Consider the following 18,984-nt stretch of genomic DNA (forward strand, 5'->3'; position numbering starts at 1 on the left):
TAAATTTATGAAAGACACGATGCATGTGAAATGAATCGCGTGATTAAATATTTGACGGCTACCCGCCAGGTCAACGATGTATTTTACCGTTGAAGAATTTACATCGAATCGAATTCGATCAATTCGACTTGCGTTTCACGTCAAACTACATTTTGAAATTCGGAACATGGTAATTTGAGTGGCATTTCAAAACGAAACATTTTACAGAGCATTAGAGGTAGAAATGAAACGTAAGTAGAATGTGAACTGAACTGGCCAGACCAACGAGTTTAAAGTCTAGTGCAAACGAACAATGCGATACTGTTGCAATTTAGTACTGCACTTGCACTCCCGTCATCAGGAACGCAAAAAAATAATGCTTCTACATATGTATATGTAAGAACACCAAGAGTGATTTTGTAGACGTGGAATCAACGTACGCAGATAATTACGCGCGTGTACACCTGAACGCGTATCTGCTCCCGCCGAAGGGATTTGAAGCGTAAAGAGACAAAAAGCATGAAAAGAGAAGGGATGAAGGGGGTTGCAAGCGGAACGAGAAAGAGGAGAATCCTCGTTAATTACAGTCCTCCGCCATCACCTGCTGCCGCAACCAACGGGGAATAACCGCGAGACGAAGAAGAGAGAAGCGGTATCTGCATGATAATAACGTGTTCGGTCAGTTCCTCGCACAAAGTGATGCAACTTATCGAAGTGACGGGGATGTTGGAAGATTATTCATGTCTCACATGTTTCGTTCGTTTTCTCGTGATGAATGTCTAGATGAAACGGAGAAGCGTACTTTTTCGAGAATTATCTTTGCATATTTAGTATGCCTAAATAAACAAACGAACGAATAAAGATGGTTCAGGGTAGTAAATTATTAGTTCAGGGTATTAAGTATTTGATTTTGAATAAATTTTAAAAGAGGGATCGTAGAAAACCAAAAGCGTAGAACGAGTTTCCTTGTTTACATTTTATCATAACTAAAAAATCATATCCAATTTCTGAAAACCATCTTTTCACTCGAATATCTCGTACGATAAATAATCGCGATAGCTATATCAAAGTCCGATTAAACGAAAATCTTTGCCGCGAAGCAAGCCGCCTTGTTACATTCTCATTAGGAGATAAGCGTAATTTAAGTTGTACCGCGAAATGCAAAGAACGGTTATTCTCTCTATCGATCGAAGAAAATACACGGGTAGGCTGGTTCGATGGTATTAAACATGTATCATCCGGTTTCGCGCACATGGGCCTCGCATTCATCCGGTTTGCGTACACGATTCGAGTACCCCAGAGCCGTCGTACAAGCCGAACAGGCTCCCTTAATTCGGCTTCGTAATTAATTATGCATTGTTATTTACCGCGATAAGGGAGACAGGGAACGCGTCGGGGAATTTATCCCTGGTTGCTCACCGAGATACGTCCGCGATTGTTTCCCGTCCGTTCCCCACCGTCAGACGCCAGGGATAATCGCGTGACTAACGATTAACTGAATCGCGAAGAAAGGGCGCGCGGTGCCGCGTGAAACGCGCAAAATTATCGAGCTACCGCACGGTATCGTACAGAGACAGACGCGTTCTGTAACGTTTATTAATGGCCAGCATCGGTACATTTGATAATTGGTAACGCGCGTCACCTTAATTACAGAAAGCGTGATGAATGTTCGTAAGAACCGAAGGAATACTTTACGCTGCCTGGTCATCGAATTAGAATCGCTAAAAACTTTCCAACATTTTTCATTTTCTTTTTTGTCAAACTGAAAGGAACGAATGAACTCTATAATAGCGAAATGTATTAAGTGTTATACACGTCTTAACACTTTGTGTTTTCTTCCATTTGCCTTGATTATGTACTTTCTAACGCGCAATGGAGTGCTGTGTAATTTATGTTTTCATTATGACAATGTTAAATGATCTGGGATGAGTGCACGTGTGATTTGAATGGATTCTAAGCATTTTCAGTGGCAATAGAAATCGAATCATTTGTATGACTATTAAATATCTTTTGATGGAAGAAACTCTGTCATTTGTGATAGAGCGTCAAAAATGAAACTTTTACATATGTTTCTAATTCGATGACCAGTGACTACATTCGATCATTATCGCAAGCTCTATCATTCAACCGATGGTACAAATACTACAAAGTGACACGAAAGAGAATAATCTAACGGTATTCGTTTCAAGAATTCTTCTATAATTCTTCATTCGCTAATAACAGCTTGGTAGGTAAATACAGACGAAAGGAAAGTTAAAACCATCTCTCAAAGAAACTCTCGAGGGAATGTTAATCGAAGTCTGAACGCTCTGTTTCCAGCGCAATACTCGACCCCATCGATCGCTCTGTTCCGGTCAAACTTTTTGCCCCATTAAACCTCTCTCTTCGACTCTAATCGCAAACTAATCGATCGATCGCAACTGGTAGGTGCCGTGAAAAACGCGGTTAGGTAGGATCACTCACCTGTGTGCGTCCTCTGATGGGCTTTCAGATGCGAGCTCTTGGTGTATACCTTCTTGCAACCCGGAAATTGGCATTTGTGTATCCTGCGCTTCGTATCAGGTGGACTGTGCTCGTGGCTCCTCGCGTGGTGCCTGTTAGCTACGGTGCTCGCAGCTGCAGTTGTCCCTGCGTGTGCATGTTGCGTGCCAGCAACTGCGGGGTAACCATTCGCTGTGACGGAGATCAGTCTGTAAGAAAAACAGAGCCATATCAGAACCATGCTTCTTGCAGCTCAAGTTTAAATTGACCATAAAACTGTCTCGAACTTTTTATTCGAGGATTTTGCGTGCTACCGATCCTGTTTGATGACTCGGTTATTTTAACGGATATTTTCTAGAATTTGTTTGATGTGGCTAGCACCGATAGTGGAATTTGTGAAAATAGAAATTGTAGCGAAGGTATAGTTTCCAGGTCATCGATTTCCAGGATTTACATATTATCGAAATTCACGTAAATGCTAAAAGGCTGCCTCTTTATTTACTTGCCGCGCGGTTTTACGATGCATCATCAACCAAGACGAGCTTATACGTTTCGACGAAATAGAAAAAGTTGGCGAATTCGTATAAAACTGTCGTTAATCATTCGGCCAATCTTCCAAGAAAATTTCGTCGATGTAAAAGTAACTTGAAATTAAACAACTTCGTTGCTCTACAAAATGTTCTACCTTCGTTATCCTTAATTATCCTCTTCTATCTACCTTCCTCCATAATTATTATCCTTAATTCATAATCTTAATTCTAAATATCTCTCAAAGTTCGTGGTAAATTGCAAAAATTTTTAGTGAAAAATCAGTTACCTTGCGACACCCTGCGCGTTGCTGGTGGTAACCCTGACGATGGCGCTCCTGCCGCCCGTCCCATGAAGGTTGAGGTTCTGCACATCGAGCATCGAACTCCCGCTCGACGAGTGACTGGAGTTGGAATGACCTTGACCCGAGCCCGGGCTCGACGGTGGTGTCAGGATTTGACCTTCGCTTTCGCAGCCGCTATCCTCTTCCTCCTCGATTTCCTGGTGCCGGGTAACATAATTCATTACGCAACGGGATTACGACAACGGGTGGAGGCTTCTGATTAAAGTGCAAGCAACTGGTTAAAACGGTATCGAACATCGATATCGTTACCGCGGCCTCGCGCGTGAATCGATCAGTGCCAAATGACCCCGTAAACGGATTACACATAGCTGTGCGTACGTAAACGCATGCCGCATGCACGTGTGCACGAATTACACAGGTTCACATAGCCGGTAGAAAATAGGAAGAATCGTTATTTGTATAACAGCCGGTGTTTGACGGTAATTGAAATTTGACGGGCATTGTGCGCGCGATACGTCGGAACGATACTGCACGAAAAAGGGTGGGAGCGATACAACTGAACCTGTAAACGCAGGTGTTCTTGTCGCGACATACGCACCAGTCGCGATAATTAATTTCGTTTGATCGTTCCTTTCGTGGCATTCGCGCCGTATTAATCGCCTCGCTCAAAACTCGATGGTCGAAACTCGTTGGCAAATGGAACAAAAGAAAAACAAAAGAAGCGACATATAATGCTGCGGTTACGGTGGGTGCATGTTCTGACGAACTGTCGTTCTGATGAATGAAGTAACTGAGGAATGAGGTAGCCAGTGCCACAAAAATCTGTGTATACGAAGAATACAGGCGAAGAAATATACATAAGTAGAATTTAATATATAGTTAATAATATAGATAAAATGATCCTATTCGATCCAAAGCCTTAGTAATATGTGATTGATTAGAGAAGATAATGAATTCTAAGCTTGCTCTTATACGAAAAACAAAAACAGTGACCTATCGTATCTTTCTTCTGGGATCTTCGCATAATTGATTTTTTAAGTTATTTAATAGAACATTAAGTCGCCAGAAAATGCATCCATTGTAACTATAGCCTACATACATACGTCATAAATTCAAGATAAAAGAACACATCATTGCGAACAGAAAATTCGAAAGATTCGCATGCATATCCGGCTGGGACGCACCTCGTGTTCCTCGTCCTCTTCGAGGTCCTCGCTGGGTTCTTTCTTGAGAATAAACGCCGTGCACGAAACGGAGGGTGAACTATCCCAGGACAGTGCCGAACACGCCGAACTCGATGACGACATCGACAAGGAATCAAGGTGCCGGTCTAGGAGATCCCTATCGCGGCCGTTGTGGTTGTGATCGCCTGGACTGAACTTTATATCGTCCAGACAGAGCGTTTCCCTGTCTTCCGACGACGTCGTCACCTGTGTCACGCGAACGCCGAGGTTAAGAAGAAAGAAACGACTTTGACACGTGGCTCCAGACATACTCGAAGCGAGTGGAACTTGGCGGACGATCCTATGAGGAGGTATTTTATGGCTTCGACGCGGATACTCACCTCCATTTTGATTGGCGATTCAAATTGTGCGTTGGTGGTGCCGGTGGACGCTGTCCACGAGATAGGGGGCGCCCTGAAGAGGTTCCAGGGTGCCGTATCTAACTCTGTGGGCAACTTTTTGTACGACTGCAGCTTCGGCTCGTCCTTCAGGTACCTCTCCATCTCGTAGCATGTCTGGAATAATACATCAGGAGTTAGTTACTTTGAAATACTCGAAAGCTTTGATTAATCTACTATAGTTGCACATAACTGTGAAATCAAATCCTCGACTGCCTATATTTCTATATATTTACTTTGTTTACTTATGACGATCATTAATTTCTGTGTATGTTTCAAACTAAATTAAGAAGTTGTGGTTATTACTACAATCTTTTTCTTGTATAATGATTATAAAGGCTGAAATTCATTACACATTGAAGATTACAAATAACTTTACGCGATGTTGAATAAAAAGAAGAATTATAAAGTTATTATTATTAACAGCCAGACAACAACAGTAAATTTTCCCTAAAATTCGGTGTACAAAGGAACGCGGTTCTAACGAAGGGCGTGATAAACCGCACGGTTCGAAATCGTGGAAGACGTGATGTGAACTATCTTTCGAGCATCGTGGACATATCAGAAGTCTGGCGAAACCTTTCGATCCGATCGCGAAGCAAACACCTGCGGCGATGCGAACTTCTCGAGACAGCGGCAAAATTATCTGCAGCAGCCAAGCGGTCGTGTACGCGAAAACACATCGACGTCTTCATCGTCGTCGAAACAGCTACTCGCGAGTTACCGAACTTCCCTCCCTCCGCCTGCTTTCTCTCTCTCTCTCTCCTTCCCCCGTAGGCTGTGCCAGTTTCCTACAATTCCTCGGAGACGAAGTGCAAAGTTATGCTACTTCGGTCTGCATGAGGAATTGTGCGCGAGCTATGCTCCGCAATGAGATTACGTCGCCGATGACTTGCTTCTGCGCGAATCCTCTGTCCCCTCAGGTCCTGCTTGTCCGGTTACTTTAATGGATCTCTCCCCCTCCCATTTCCGTTTTAATATTTTAATAAATTTCCCAAGAATTCTCGAGGTTGCAATAGATGATTCATGCGACCTCGATGACGGGAAATTTTAATAGAAACGCTCAAGATCTAATGAAGAATAGACCAAAATAGATGGACTCTATCAACGCTCAAGATGAATGTCCTTTGTATATTAAAGCTCGGTGGTTTTAATAAAAGTTTCGTTGATCTTCAAGGTGAATTTTCATTACAACCGCTGTCAGCGTGGTTGTGTTCTCTCCTCTAGAATTATTCAGCCGCCCTCGAAGTCGAGTCTCGTGCTCAAGACGATTCCAAGAAGACGCAAGGAAACGGCACCGAGTATTTCGCTGTCGCGAGATTTTCACGCTGCTCTATTACCGAGCGAGGGGTATTAATTATTGGCAACGCGATCTTCCAACAGCGGTTGAATTATGCGGTCGACACGAAGCGAGACGTTTTACTCTCCTTACTTGCCACAGGCTGCACCGCGATAACTGCTAACCGTTCCCCGTGTACCAGACCGCGTCTTCCTTCGGGCATTCTCTGCCAATTTATTACCGCAGCTAACGGTTAGCAGCGACGGCGACGGTTTTGTCCGACGGTTTCACGGATGAAACCACTTATCTCCATCGCCGCCGTGCTATAATTCCTCTTTTCTATAAGCCCACTTTAGGGCCAGTCGATAATGGTAACAAAGACGCGGGAGAACGGTGATTGGAAGCTATTTTATTCCAGCTGCATCGAACCAGGCCCTTCTCTTTCCGGCAATTTACACCGTTGACTCTTCCCCAAGTTTTGATAACTCGATAGTCAAACTATTATTATTAGATCAATTACTGTCGAATTTCTTAATAATACACAGATTGTCACTTTTTTATCTTCTACGTATCTTGAATAATTTTACCAAAGACTCGTAGCAATGAATTATTTATTTAGTTATTGGACAGGTAAAAAGAATCTGTAATGTATTAAGAATACCGGACATGACAAAAATTGACAAAGTATAATTTTCGTTGTGAGCCCCTCTGACTATTTACGACCACCGATTGACCATTCGAAATGCTTGACACGCGCTAACGAATGAAATTCTCGTTCCTGGTGGCACACGAAAATCAGGAAATTCGATTAATCAGCGAACAACGTCCATTACCGGTTTTTCTTCCTTGCAGCGTGAGCCACAGAGGAAATTCAGAAATTGCAGTCACGATACAAGGGCGGGAAGGTTGGCGCGCTGTAATTATCCACGCTGTACCGACCGATCACTATGATACCGGGGATTTCCCGATCATTGTAACGCTAATTAAAGCGGAGAGACGGCACGCAGGTCGCGGTTGCAACATCGTCGTTGCATTTTGATGGCCAACGGTAATAATCGTTCTATGAATCTGCATGTATATACCGAGAGAGCCGTGACCATAAATTGCTGGAGCGAATTGACGGGCAAGAGGTGAGCTACTCTTGCGCGCGCATGTTGTAAATATAATGAGAAGCCTGCATTGTAAAATTTGACACGTGGAACCGATGAATTACAAATAGTAGTCCCGTTACAATTACCGGCCAGCCGACTCTTGATCTCGTTACGTTCGATGGAATTATCGCTGTCGAATGACATTCGGCGAAATTAGCATCGAATCGACGCACGTCAATTGCAAGAAACGTCCACGCGGTTAATCGATTAAAACAACTCGTTATTATCTCTTAATCTGATGAGAAATATCCAGTATTAATGAAGTTTATTTACCATTTATTTGATACCTGTATTAAGATTAAGAATTATAGACGAGATAGAGCAGAGTATGTTCTGATTAATAGCATTTGGTGACTCCCATAATGGTCAATGCGTTGACAGTACCTAAATTGTAGCAGGGTAATAGCACAATTCAATAAAGTTCAAGAAGATTTAAGAAGATGGCTAGTTTGCTCGGAGACTAATCGTCCGGATGGCATTCACGTTGCTTCGGGTTGAAATTAAACCAGATGGAAGTTTGTCAAGTTGACGTGTAGGGATTTTTCGGAAAGCGGGAAAAATGGCGACAGGACGAAGTTACAGGGCTCCGTCTAATATCGTTGCTCCCTTCGGCAAGAAAAATAATCATTCTCAGACTCCTTCATTATTCACGATTAAAGTTCGTCCAGGAAGTTCGCGGAAGCGAGTAACGGCGTTAATATAACTTGGGAAAAGAATTTTATCACCAACTCCGGAATCGTTCCTCCTCCCGGTTACTTGACTCGCCACTAATCGACATTGGGCCATTATAACGCTGTTTCATGCTGATCGAACGAATTCGACCAAAAGTAGATATCGATGAAAATCAATAAAACTTTAAGCAAATATTCAGACCATCTTCTTACGAAACTTTACTGCATTCCAAGCCAAACAGGTATGTTTAAAAAGTTTTATTCAACTTTATCCACAACGTGACACTTTCACACGTGACGCAGAGGTTTGCAGTCAGACAATGGTCTGAGGCATACGTGACCGTGAAATACGAGAAGGTACCCCGGTGTTCACAATAGTGCCCGTCGTAAGCAATTGCAGGACGAAAAGGAATTGAAGAAAGATATCATAAATTCCATCTGATTCAAAATACTGTATAATAATTCCAGAATATACTGCAAGATCTATAGATTGGTGGATTACACAATCGTTACCATAATGATTTTCCATTGGACAGAAACATAAGCGACCGAATCACGAAATGCCCCATTACGCTTTTACCGATAACAGTGATAACCCCATAAGCCGTCGCCGTTGGATTTACGAGGCATACACCGTTGTATATTTGCCGGATGAAAACGCGTTCGTTTGATGATTAAACAGCGATCCTCCTGATGTGAATCCAACACCGAGGTCATTACTATGCATAAGGTAAACGACGTTCGTTCCTCCGCATTGAAAAGACTGCTGATATAATTCATAAGTTCCACGTGCACGTGACGTTAAGTTTCATAGAACTTCCATCAAAGAACTGGATTGTTTCGACTTGAATGTCACATCTGTTGGAATCTACGCGGCACTTCTTATGCAAAATAGATGAGTAATAATTAAAAAACCGACATCTGGTTTTGACATGTAATTATTGTTATTGCATATATTACGCGTTTAGTGTGAGATCTACGAGATCCCTAATTATGACTATACTTTCATTCAAACGTTCCAGATTCATGCTTCGCTTGTACGTTCGTTGATTTGAAACCAACTTCAACAAATACGCATGATACAATATATGTATTCACAATCCTAAGATGTCCATATTTCCTTCCATAACCTACAGATCCTATAAAACGTGCCCAATCGAATGACGAGAAACATAAATTTATGACAAACCCCTATTACTCTATCCCCTCACGAATATATCCTTTCGCCAAACAACCCATACGAAACTGCTATCGATCGTTGGACGTCTATCAGTAGAAACATCTACGTTTGATCCTCTCTCTAGTATCCCTGGCCTTCATCGATACGACGCTTTTCCAGGAGAGCCGCACTAATGCGCGCTCGAGAATCGGATGGATTATGGAGGAAAATCAGGGAACTGGAACACACAGGCGAGACGTGGCGCGAGTCGATAATATCCTCGTGTTGTTCTACGTCTCCAAATCTCTCGAATCGGATGCGAACTGATCGTAGTGGGACAAAGCACGTGAAAATAGAGGATCTAGGAAAGATGTGTGTGTGGTGACGCATGACTGAAGCGCTGTGTAAACGAGTGGTTGTATGTGACGCGATTCTCAATAGACTTGGTTACCGTTGTAACGAGCCCGATTCCGGGAAGCACAAAGCCAACTTCCCTGTGCTCATTCATAACCAGAGGAAAACTTGAAGAGGAATCCGCTCCCTTCGTGCTAATGCTTCGCTTCGCCATCTTCTACGCGCCATCTTCTACTTGTTTTCTGGCTATCCCGCTGGCGGCGAATTTGAGGTATTCTCTGGTTCCCTCTTCTACGTATGAAAATACCTTTCCGACGTAAAGATGCTCCTTGTTCGTATTATCGTAGTATGTCAGGAATTTCAGTTTTCGTTATTATACTTATTGTTCCAAATTATAGTCTGGAAAAAGCGTACTTGGATAACGAGCTTTCTGTTATCTTCCTCTCATATAGGGAAACTAAATCGTTGAGCTAGGCCAAAACATATTACATGTCACCAGCGTGTTTGTTACCCGAATATACAACCAAGATGTTCATAAGGGCTAATTGTAGACGTAGATACACATCCCTCGTGGATACCATATCTCCCAAAATTACAATACAGTTTATCCTGAGAGTTACGTGTAACTTCGTTCCTCTGAGTCTATGTTCCTCTAACAAAAACATTTATCGAAATATGCTATAAATATAACTGTCAGAGATCCCCATTCTATAAACGACAGAAAAGAGCAAAGAATACAATAAACAAAGACATATAGATTACGAAATTTCCCTTTCTAACCTCGAAGCTTTCAATCTTTGGTGCCATCTGACCGAAAGAGGGGAAAAGAATCAGCTGAGATCAAGGATCCCAAACGACGTACGATTTACGAGAGACTTTGGCGATAACGGTATCAGCGAAGAATCCACGTAACAAAATGGTCAATTCATGTCGAAACACAGGCAGCAACAAACAAGCAAGGAAAAGATAAAAAGAGGGGAAACTAGCGTTGTAACGGAGGGAAAAGAATGATCGTCACCGCGAGCTAGACGAAGAACACGTGGAAAATGACTCGCGTTCCCAGGATCCCGTTATCGAGGCACTCGTAGATCCGACTGAACTTTTTCTCCGACGCAATTCAGCCTCTTTTCGATCCTTCTCGTTCTCCAGAACTTGGAATCTCGCGTTACTCAGCCTGCGGTGACGCTTTGACGGTAATGATCAGAGAACCTGGGGGACTTGGCAGTAACAGTAAAATAAACCACTCTCGAAAGGACGCGTCTCAGACGGTGAAAACATTGGAAACGCGGGGTTGAAGAGGCAGAACAGACATTAGAGATCGTGATGGACGAGGAAAGGGACGAGGAAAATCGGCTTCGGGCTTTGGAAACCGAATAAAGGCAGGACAGAGTTTAACGTTTACGCTGTTGAAATATTTGGACACGTTCCGGTCTTGAAAGAAGATGATCCACTTTGTCGGATGTATAGAATACGAAAGAAATACCGTTGGACTTTGATACCACGATAGGATTTGACGGCGACGATTTTCGACTGATCAGATTCGATGTGGAGACCTTAAACTCGTGGGACCGAACTTTAAACTCACCGGATGCACGAGGGTTAGTGACGGAGCTGGATTCTAGGGGACCAAATACGGGATGATCCTAAACACGGCGATACTGATGTGAACAGTCCACACATGGATAATCTAATATAAACCCCTAACCTAATATTAAATATTAGGACTGTATACCAAGAGTTTCTAATTTGATAGATATAATTTGATAAATTCGAGAAAGATATTTTAAAGTTACAGTTTCAGAATATTCGCAATATAGAGATTCAAAAAGTTTGAGTGGACCTACAGCGTAGCCATGATTCACGAAAAGTGTATACGAATGGTTTTAAGATTGAGAAACGGAATAAGAAGACTACATAGCTATAAAACTCTAAAATATTCAAAGTATTCCTAAGTGTTCAAATGGATTCCAAAAGTTCAAATGGACCTACATATCTAGTCATTATGATTCACAAAGGTTGAAATGCAGTTGGAAATCTACAACAACCGAGTGCAGCCGAGATTATCACTATTCCAGTATCCTTAAATTCCTCAGACACCACCCACGAGCAAAGTTCTTCGAGATAAAGTTCTTCGAACTTGCAGTTAGGCGATCGTCTGCCTTAAATGACGATCGGAAACATAGCGTCCCTGTGACTAGTCTACGGGCTTCTTTTGTGTCCGGTTGCACATGGTGGACGCGAAGTTCCGCAGTAATTTCGCAGCGCTGTCATTAACAGAATCCGTGGCCCGGTCGAGAGAAAATGAATGATAACCCGGGCCGGTCTGGCGCGCAGAACCATCAATGCTGTTCAGCCCTCCTGCGGAGGCCAACACGGTGGCAGGCTGCCAAGTCGTTAAAGAGATTCCCGCAACTTTAAGGGTGCCGTAAACCTGCGAATTTATCTCGTCCTTTCCTCCTACTTTCTCGACTTCATACCAATGGACATCCCCTTCCCTTTCGCAAAATTTCGACGAAAGCATCGCACGGCCCTTTCTCTTCTCGCCTCTGTGCTCTCTCGTTTGTTTCTCTTGGTTAAGCGAGGGAGAGAGAGAGAGAGAGAGAGAGAGAGAGAGAGAGAGAGAGAGAGAAGGACGAAGAAGGGGCGGAGTCAGGTGCATTCCACGGATATCAGGATTTCGGTCGGTGGAACTGATTAAATGGAATATATCGTGTCCTGGTTCCGTGCCACGTACACGTACGCTACAATCGCAGGAGATACGAAACCGCACGGCGACACTTTGTCGCGCGCCGGACAGGATTTACGATCACGGCCCTTTAGGCGTTTGAATTACTGTCTCGATTTTACGAAATCGAGAGAACCGTCGAATCACCAGACGCCATGCCAAGTTTCCTTCTTTACACGTGTACATACGTGCGCGTACATCGGTTGAAACGACCATTGCCAGATTTATCGCGCTCGTACCATGGAGATCCGAGAGTTTAGTGATTAACGATTGCGAGGGATGATTGCTGCGTTTTCGGGCTATATTCATAGGCTAACGCATTTCCATCATTTCGTAGTCAACGTTGAATTTGCACGAAATATTTAATGCGCTCGAACGTTGAAAGTCTATTTGCAGAAATAAAAATGATCAACGTACTATAAGGTTACTTCACACTTTTCATAATTATCTCTAGTCCCCATATAATTAAACGTAATCGGCTATAACGTCAACAGAGCGAATTAGCATGAAAACGGCGTCAATTTACTTCCAAATCCCCTAAATTGCATCGCACATATGTAGTATCGTTAATCGAACGACATTCCTTGCCCCTGAAGCATTCGCGACGTTCGTACCGATACACGACTACATTTCAACGACGCGCCCTAAGCCCCTGCGCCCCCGACTGTCTCTGGAGAGCATCAGCGTTCCATTCAGAGGCTCAGTCTCCTAATTCGATTATGAATATTCGAGTGAACGTCGAAACTCCCCTGTTTGAACTCGATCGAGCGGCCTTCAGAAGCGCTTCCGCGTGGACGACGTTAGGATTAGATTTCGAGATAAAGCGAGACAATCGCTCGAAGACACAGTTTATATAAACTTGGACTAACGTGAAATTTCACCGAAGCTCGAAGCTTTCCTTCCAATTGAAAATGCAACGGGACGTTGTCGTCGTGCGTGTAGCGTGACCCAGGGTCAGGGTTAACGACGCTAACAAGCCGTGACTGACTGACTTACGACTAATTCAACCGTTCCCTCGTCCACGAACAGATGCCAGGCACAAGCCTCGTTTCGTCGATGGAACGCGATGCGGGTTGTGCTAGCTTTGGTCTCGTTAGGGTGCGGTCCTGCGAAAGGCTGCAATTGTTTGTTATTGTTGTGACGTCACCTCGTTAAGAGCGGCCGCGCGTCTACTCTCGTTAGACGGTCATTTGTAACCCTCCGCGCGAGGGCCGCGATTGGGAAACGCGGGAAACCGAGCTGGAATGCGGTTGAATTCGCTCTGTGAGATTCGAGCGCTCGACGAATTCCTCCGTGGATGCTTGATGGAGCTAAATTGATTCGGGACCCTTTTGCGTTAACGGCGTTACGGTCGATGATGGATGGAATGACGGAAAAAGGGGGATGAATACGCTGGTAGATCGTAGATCCTGGATTTCGTGTCTCGCAGCAAACCATCGAACACTTTAAACGATCCATCTTGCTCCTGTAAGATTTTGCAGCGATATGTTTTGACAATTATTACGTTCACACCTAGATCAAAAATCGAATACCGTCACTCTAGCAACATTTATCAGGAAACTATTATGAATATATCATACACGTTGTACAAAACTTCCTGAAATTCATTAGTTCTGCGAGGAAACACCACTGACACGATCACATTTGTTAAAACTGGAAATGCACATACAAGTTACGAGTCCACCGTGGTAGGGAAGATAAATGGTTTCCGAAAGTTTTCGGAGATTCGATTCGAAGACGCTCTATCGAGACGATCGATCCGACAGGTCCAACGTCCAACCAATTAACTATAACACACGTTTCTAACAGCGAACGCAATCAAGCACGGTACGTACAAGCAGCATCAATTCCGGCGACAGGCCGTTTTATCGTGGTATCAGAGGGGGCAGGTAATAGCGTTGGCTAAGCAAACAGCCGATTTTTATTAGGCTTCGTGGTCCCTTTGTGAACGGAGGAGCTTATCGTCAAGGAGGAATACTCTTGCGTTCGTCCTCTCCTCCGTCGATCTTCTTGTCATTGTCTCGTCCTATCCTCCGACCTCCCTTCTCGTCTTCCAGAAGGAACGTTTCAAAGCCTCGGCATCAGCCCTTACGAAGATTCGGGGACACGACGAGAGGGATCAGTGCCAAGGATCATAGGGTTCAAATTCTCGGAAGAACCGCAAACTAACTGGCTTTTCGTTGTACAACCAAGATCAAAAAGATTTCCAGCCGTCACCACAGGGGACGCATGCTCGCCTCGTCTACGCGGTATATAACCTCGATCCGAACTGGAGGCTTCTTTTCTACGCGAGCTGCTCGTTCCCGAAGGCGCTCTTACCGTCATGCCACGCAATCTTCTCCGCTCCGGAGCAAATCGAGCAAAAACTCGTCGTCGCCCTTGAAACCATCCTAGCTCCGACTTTCCCCGAGATCGTTCTTGCATTCCTTCAGATTCTTTTACGGTGGCTCCCACCCCTTCCGCTACGCCGTGATCGTCCACCTATTTTATACGTTCCCACCCCAACTACCGCCTAGGGATTTCGTCTCCTCGCTACTCTGGTTGCGTGTTCTTTCTACTTTGGTATTATAGGTGCTTCGTGCAGGTATCTCTTGGAATAATGACTTTTTGGTAATTTTGATGATAAAAAAAAAGAACTGAAAACTTGTTTATCGAGATATCAATCTTGAAAGCATTTTTTACCTTAGGACATGACTACAAGCAATTTATTACTACGGTTACTTTATCGCAGTAGCTCTAATATTCTTCATGAACATTAATTTATTGGGAGAGACACAATGAGGTCGTTATTTTGTAGATTGTTAATGGGGCTATGAAGACTTACCATCTTTCGCGCAATCCATTACTATATGTATACTTCAGATAAAGAGTTTCTACGCCGAGAAAGTAATAAAATTGGAAAATTTATATCCTCGTCGTTATATTCATACACTGCAAATTAACTAACTAGAATATTTTAATAATTCATGAACAATAATTCGCGAAGAATAATACTCTGTTTTCATCGTGGTCGTTGAATAATCCCTATTGAAGTATCACCGAATCAAAAGTCGAAGCACGATCGCGGCGAAAAATTAAAGAAATGAAATCTCTCGGGGATGGAGATAAACAAATCACAAGTCACGCTCACGAACGCAACGCGAATCTGTCGGCCATGCGTGCGGGGCCGTTCGACCATGCCGCTTTCATCGAATTCGACAGCACCGGCCGGAAACGAATCGGTGGAATGGGGTAAAATGCGCGGTGGACGGTTCATTCGTTGTGAAATACGCTTCCGTCGTGCGTCTGTTGCTCTCACCGTCGCGAAAGGAACTTCTCTATTCACGATGAATGGCCGCAACGAGCGCGTACAGGTGTCGATACGTCATGGTTTGCGGCTTCGAACAGCAGAGGCGCGGTTGCTCGATATGAAAAGAAGATATCGATCTCCTGATCGACCACGATATTTATAACAGAATTTTTTGAGAATATTTCTCTTCTGTTAAACTGCTGTTAATTGGAGTTTTTGTGTCTTTTCGGAAAAGTAACGACAGCAATATAGACTTAACGGAGGATTTATCCGCCTAAGAAGGCTTAAGGGATCTGAATAAAAGCTTCAGAAAAAAAAAAAAAGAAAAACTGCAGTTCGATCACGGTAGCAGAAAACGGGTAGTAAAAGTTTGAAGCATAAAGATCCAGGACGATAAAAATCAAGCTAGAACCGGACAGTAATGGCCTGTGGAAATTTTAAAAGCCACCTCGGTCCGATTACGACGATAACTCTGTCCTCGTTCGTAGGGATTCCTGACGATCCATATAGACCTGGACCTGGCGAGTCGCGCAACTTCGTGTTCGCGAGTGTTCAATGTAACGATATTTACGCTAGGCCGGGAACCGCAAGCGATATCGGCCTTATCTGTATTCACGAGCACGATATAAATTGCATAATAAATCGCGGCGCAACGTCGCCGGAACGAACGTCTATCGCGCATCTAATTGGTTTACGTGTATCGTACACAGACCTGGTACCGATACGCATGAAAAGCGGAAGGGAAATAGACCATACCAAGAGGCAGAGAAGAGAACGAGGAAACCGGAGACGACGTCGAGCGCCTAACTAAAGTTAGCGGAGAAGATATGCTGTAGGAAAGGAGGCTGGAAAGTAGAAGGTGACTGTGTAAATTGCGAAGGCTTGTTGGACGTGGCAGGAGCATCAGAAACCGTCGAGACGAAGCGGAACAGAGCACGAACAGCCGTCGTTTCTGGATCGTCTTTTTCTTTTTTCTATCGCGCTCCATTCGGCCTTCTCGTTCGCCAGACAGACTCCCTTAGGGAGACCGCCATTGAAAACGCGATTTCTTCCTTCCCTCCTTCGCTCTATTCCGTGGTGTGCTTCTTTTTCTCTCATTATCCTCTTCCTTGCTTCATTCTTCGGTCGCGAGAATCGGAACGTTCGCGTACGGGACTATCGGCTTCTTCTTCGCCTGGCGAACCGGCGAACGAACCAGCTCGGTCGTTCGCTCGTCGTAAATCTGCGTAATGAGGCGTGTCGAAAGGTAGCTTACTAGATGAACTATAATGCCACCAACTGACGATTGGTTCAGCCTCTTTCATGCTCTCCACATTCACCGAAGATTCTTTCAATATCCTTCCTTTCTCGTCGGGCGTCGAACCTATCTCCTCCGCCTCCTGCCTCGTTCCTCGTTATTTCTACAATTATCCCGGAGGTTTTCATCCAAGCTGCGGAGGAATTTTCATTAGCCTGCGGCAACGGGACCGTGGCCAGATGGCCTCTGGATGGAAATTTTATTGCGCGTACGTTACCAACCAGAGTTAATTTAACGATAGTATCGATGATACAGGAAAATATAGTCGAACGACTATAGGAGCCGAAGTTACATCGTCGAAAAAATTCGCGGATAGTTGGTTTCAGGGAAACGTTGAGTCTCGAAAGCACCTTTAAAGAGTTTGTTATTATGCCAATCTAAACTGGCGAAAGAAAATTTCCATTATTCGAGTCCCTAACGATCGAACATCGATACCAACTAGAAGCATGCACAATCCAAACTTCGGTTTCCGCGTCTAGCAGACGACCGTAATCATTTCGCTTCAGACCGTGGACAATTGATTCGTCGTCAGTGAGAAGAAAGGGTCGGTTAATTCATTAAAAATGCTTCCACGAGCACGGCGTCCTGGAGAAGGGTATCGAGGAAGAGGATCCCCGCAAAAATCTTGGTTCCACGCGGTTGAATAGCGCGGATCCCGAAGCAACAACGGAGGCGGCGGCGGCACCGGTAGACATTATTAAATTACATTTAGAAGCGTGGAGCGGGGGTGTCGGAGGAGGAAAAGTGACGGAGTAGGGACAAAGAGGGCCGGCGCGCGCTCGCGGCTGTATATATTAATTTGCTGCCGACAATACATATTCAAGTTGGAATTCATACGCTGTCAGAGGCAGCGCTCGGTCGACTGAATAGATAGACATTATGGATGTCATACGGAAGCAGGAGTGGCGCGAAGCAAGAGAGGGACGCGCGACGTATGGGAACGTACGTTTCGCGTATGGTTCACGCTCGTATGGCTGTACGAGCCGCGACAGGGACGGATAAACACGACGAAAGAACGGGTACGACATAGAGAGGAGAGCAGGATAGGAAGAGCGGATGCAGAAACGAGGGAGCACAGAGCGAAAGAAAGAGAGAGACGGATAGAGAGGAGAGAAACTGCATTGCACGTTCCATCGTGACGTGACATCCTATTCGAGAACACGCGCCGCATGTAACAAGCGGTTCCGAAACTTCTCCGGTAACCGTCGAACGAGGCTACCTGCATTTTACATCCGCCGTTTATTGCGCGGTTACGCGGAAACGTGCCGCGAAAAACGCGACACCCTGTCTTCGGCTTTTAATCCAGGCGCGCGCCGGTCATTCGATCGTTACTAGGATGAACCGCCGGTGTTTTGCGGATGAACGTGGCTGAAAGGGAGCTTGAAAAACGCGATACCGCTCCGTTGCGTTTTTACGGAACGGAAGGGCGTGGAGTGATCGAATTGCTGGACTTGGCAGCTGGATTTGCTGTTCGAAAGAGGAGGTCGGGTGTGCGGAATCTGGTTCTTATTGGAATCAACGTGTGTGCGAAAATGGCAATTTCCTCTTCACAAGCAGTTGATCTAACAGGATTATCTAACGGATTAAACAGGATTATTTAATTCTAGATAGGTTAAATTAGAATTATCGTGTATTTTCTTTTAATATCGAATAGGAAGGAAAGGGGAGGATTTCTCGTTAGAATTTTTTACAGGATCGAAAGGAAAGTTGTTAAATCATCCTCTTTTTTTATACAGGGATATACGCTGCTGGAACACCTCTTCCGAAGTCTATCATTCATAAAGTACCCGCCGGAAAGGCCATTTCGTCGAACGCGCGGAGAATACTGGCGAATCCTCACACCCGTAGCCAAAACGGAGGATAAATCGCCGGTACGTGAATCATCGACGATATCGATCTCTTCCTCATTCGTTACCAGTCCATAAGCTCGTGCCAACCGTTTCATCATCTTTCTATTGAATTAAGTAAACCGTGACTAGAAACAGGCTTGAATGACGCGAAATCTAACTGTTAAACGAGATACGGAGAACAACGTCGGTTCGAGTGCGAATTTCAATCCCGATTTGAATTAAGATAGACTGAATTAGATTAATAGCTGATATTTTATCCGCGTACTGAGCAGCTTTCATAGATGCTATCAAATAAC

General features: G+C 44.3%; 1 protein-coding gene across 3 annotated transcripts in view; it reads right to left on the bottom strand.

Annotated features, from left to right (window-relative positions):
* LOC126919998 (Krueppel-like factor 6) overlaps positions 1-18,984 on the bottom strand; it is a 274,581-nt gene that overhangs the window by 24,534 nt on the left and 231,063 nt on the right. For 2 of the 3 annotated variants that reach the window (XM_050729796.1, XM_050729787.1), the window contains 4 exons: positions 4,857-5,030; positions 4,477-4,722; positions 3,278-3,489; positions 2,443-2,669 (listed from right to left, as the gene is read on the bottom strand). In XM_050729796.1, coding sequence (XP_050585753.1) covers positions 2,443-2,669; positions 3,278-3,489; positions 4,477-4,722; positions 4,857-5,018 — 847 coding nt within the window. In that variant the 5' untranslated portion in view covers positions 5,019-5,030. The remainder of the gene's footprint in view (positions 1-2,442; positions 2,670-3,277; positions 3,490-4,476; positions 4,723-4,856; positions 5,031-18,984) is intronic. The other variant, XM_050729807.1, reaches the window with a different exon arrangement.

Source organism: Bombus affinis, chromosome 1 (assembly GCF_024516045.1).
Source record: "Bombus affinis isolate iyBomAffi1 chromosome 1, iyBomAffi1.2, whole genome shotgun sequence".
Classification (NCBI taxonomy): domain Eukaryota; kingdom Metazoa; phylum Arthropoda; class Insecta; order Hymenoptera; family Apidae; genus Bombus; species Bombus affinis.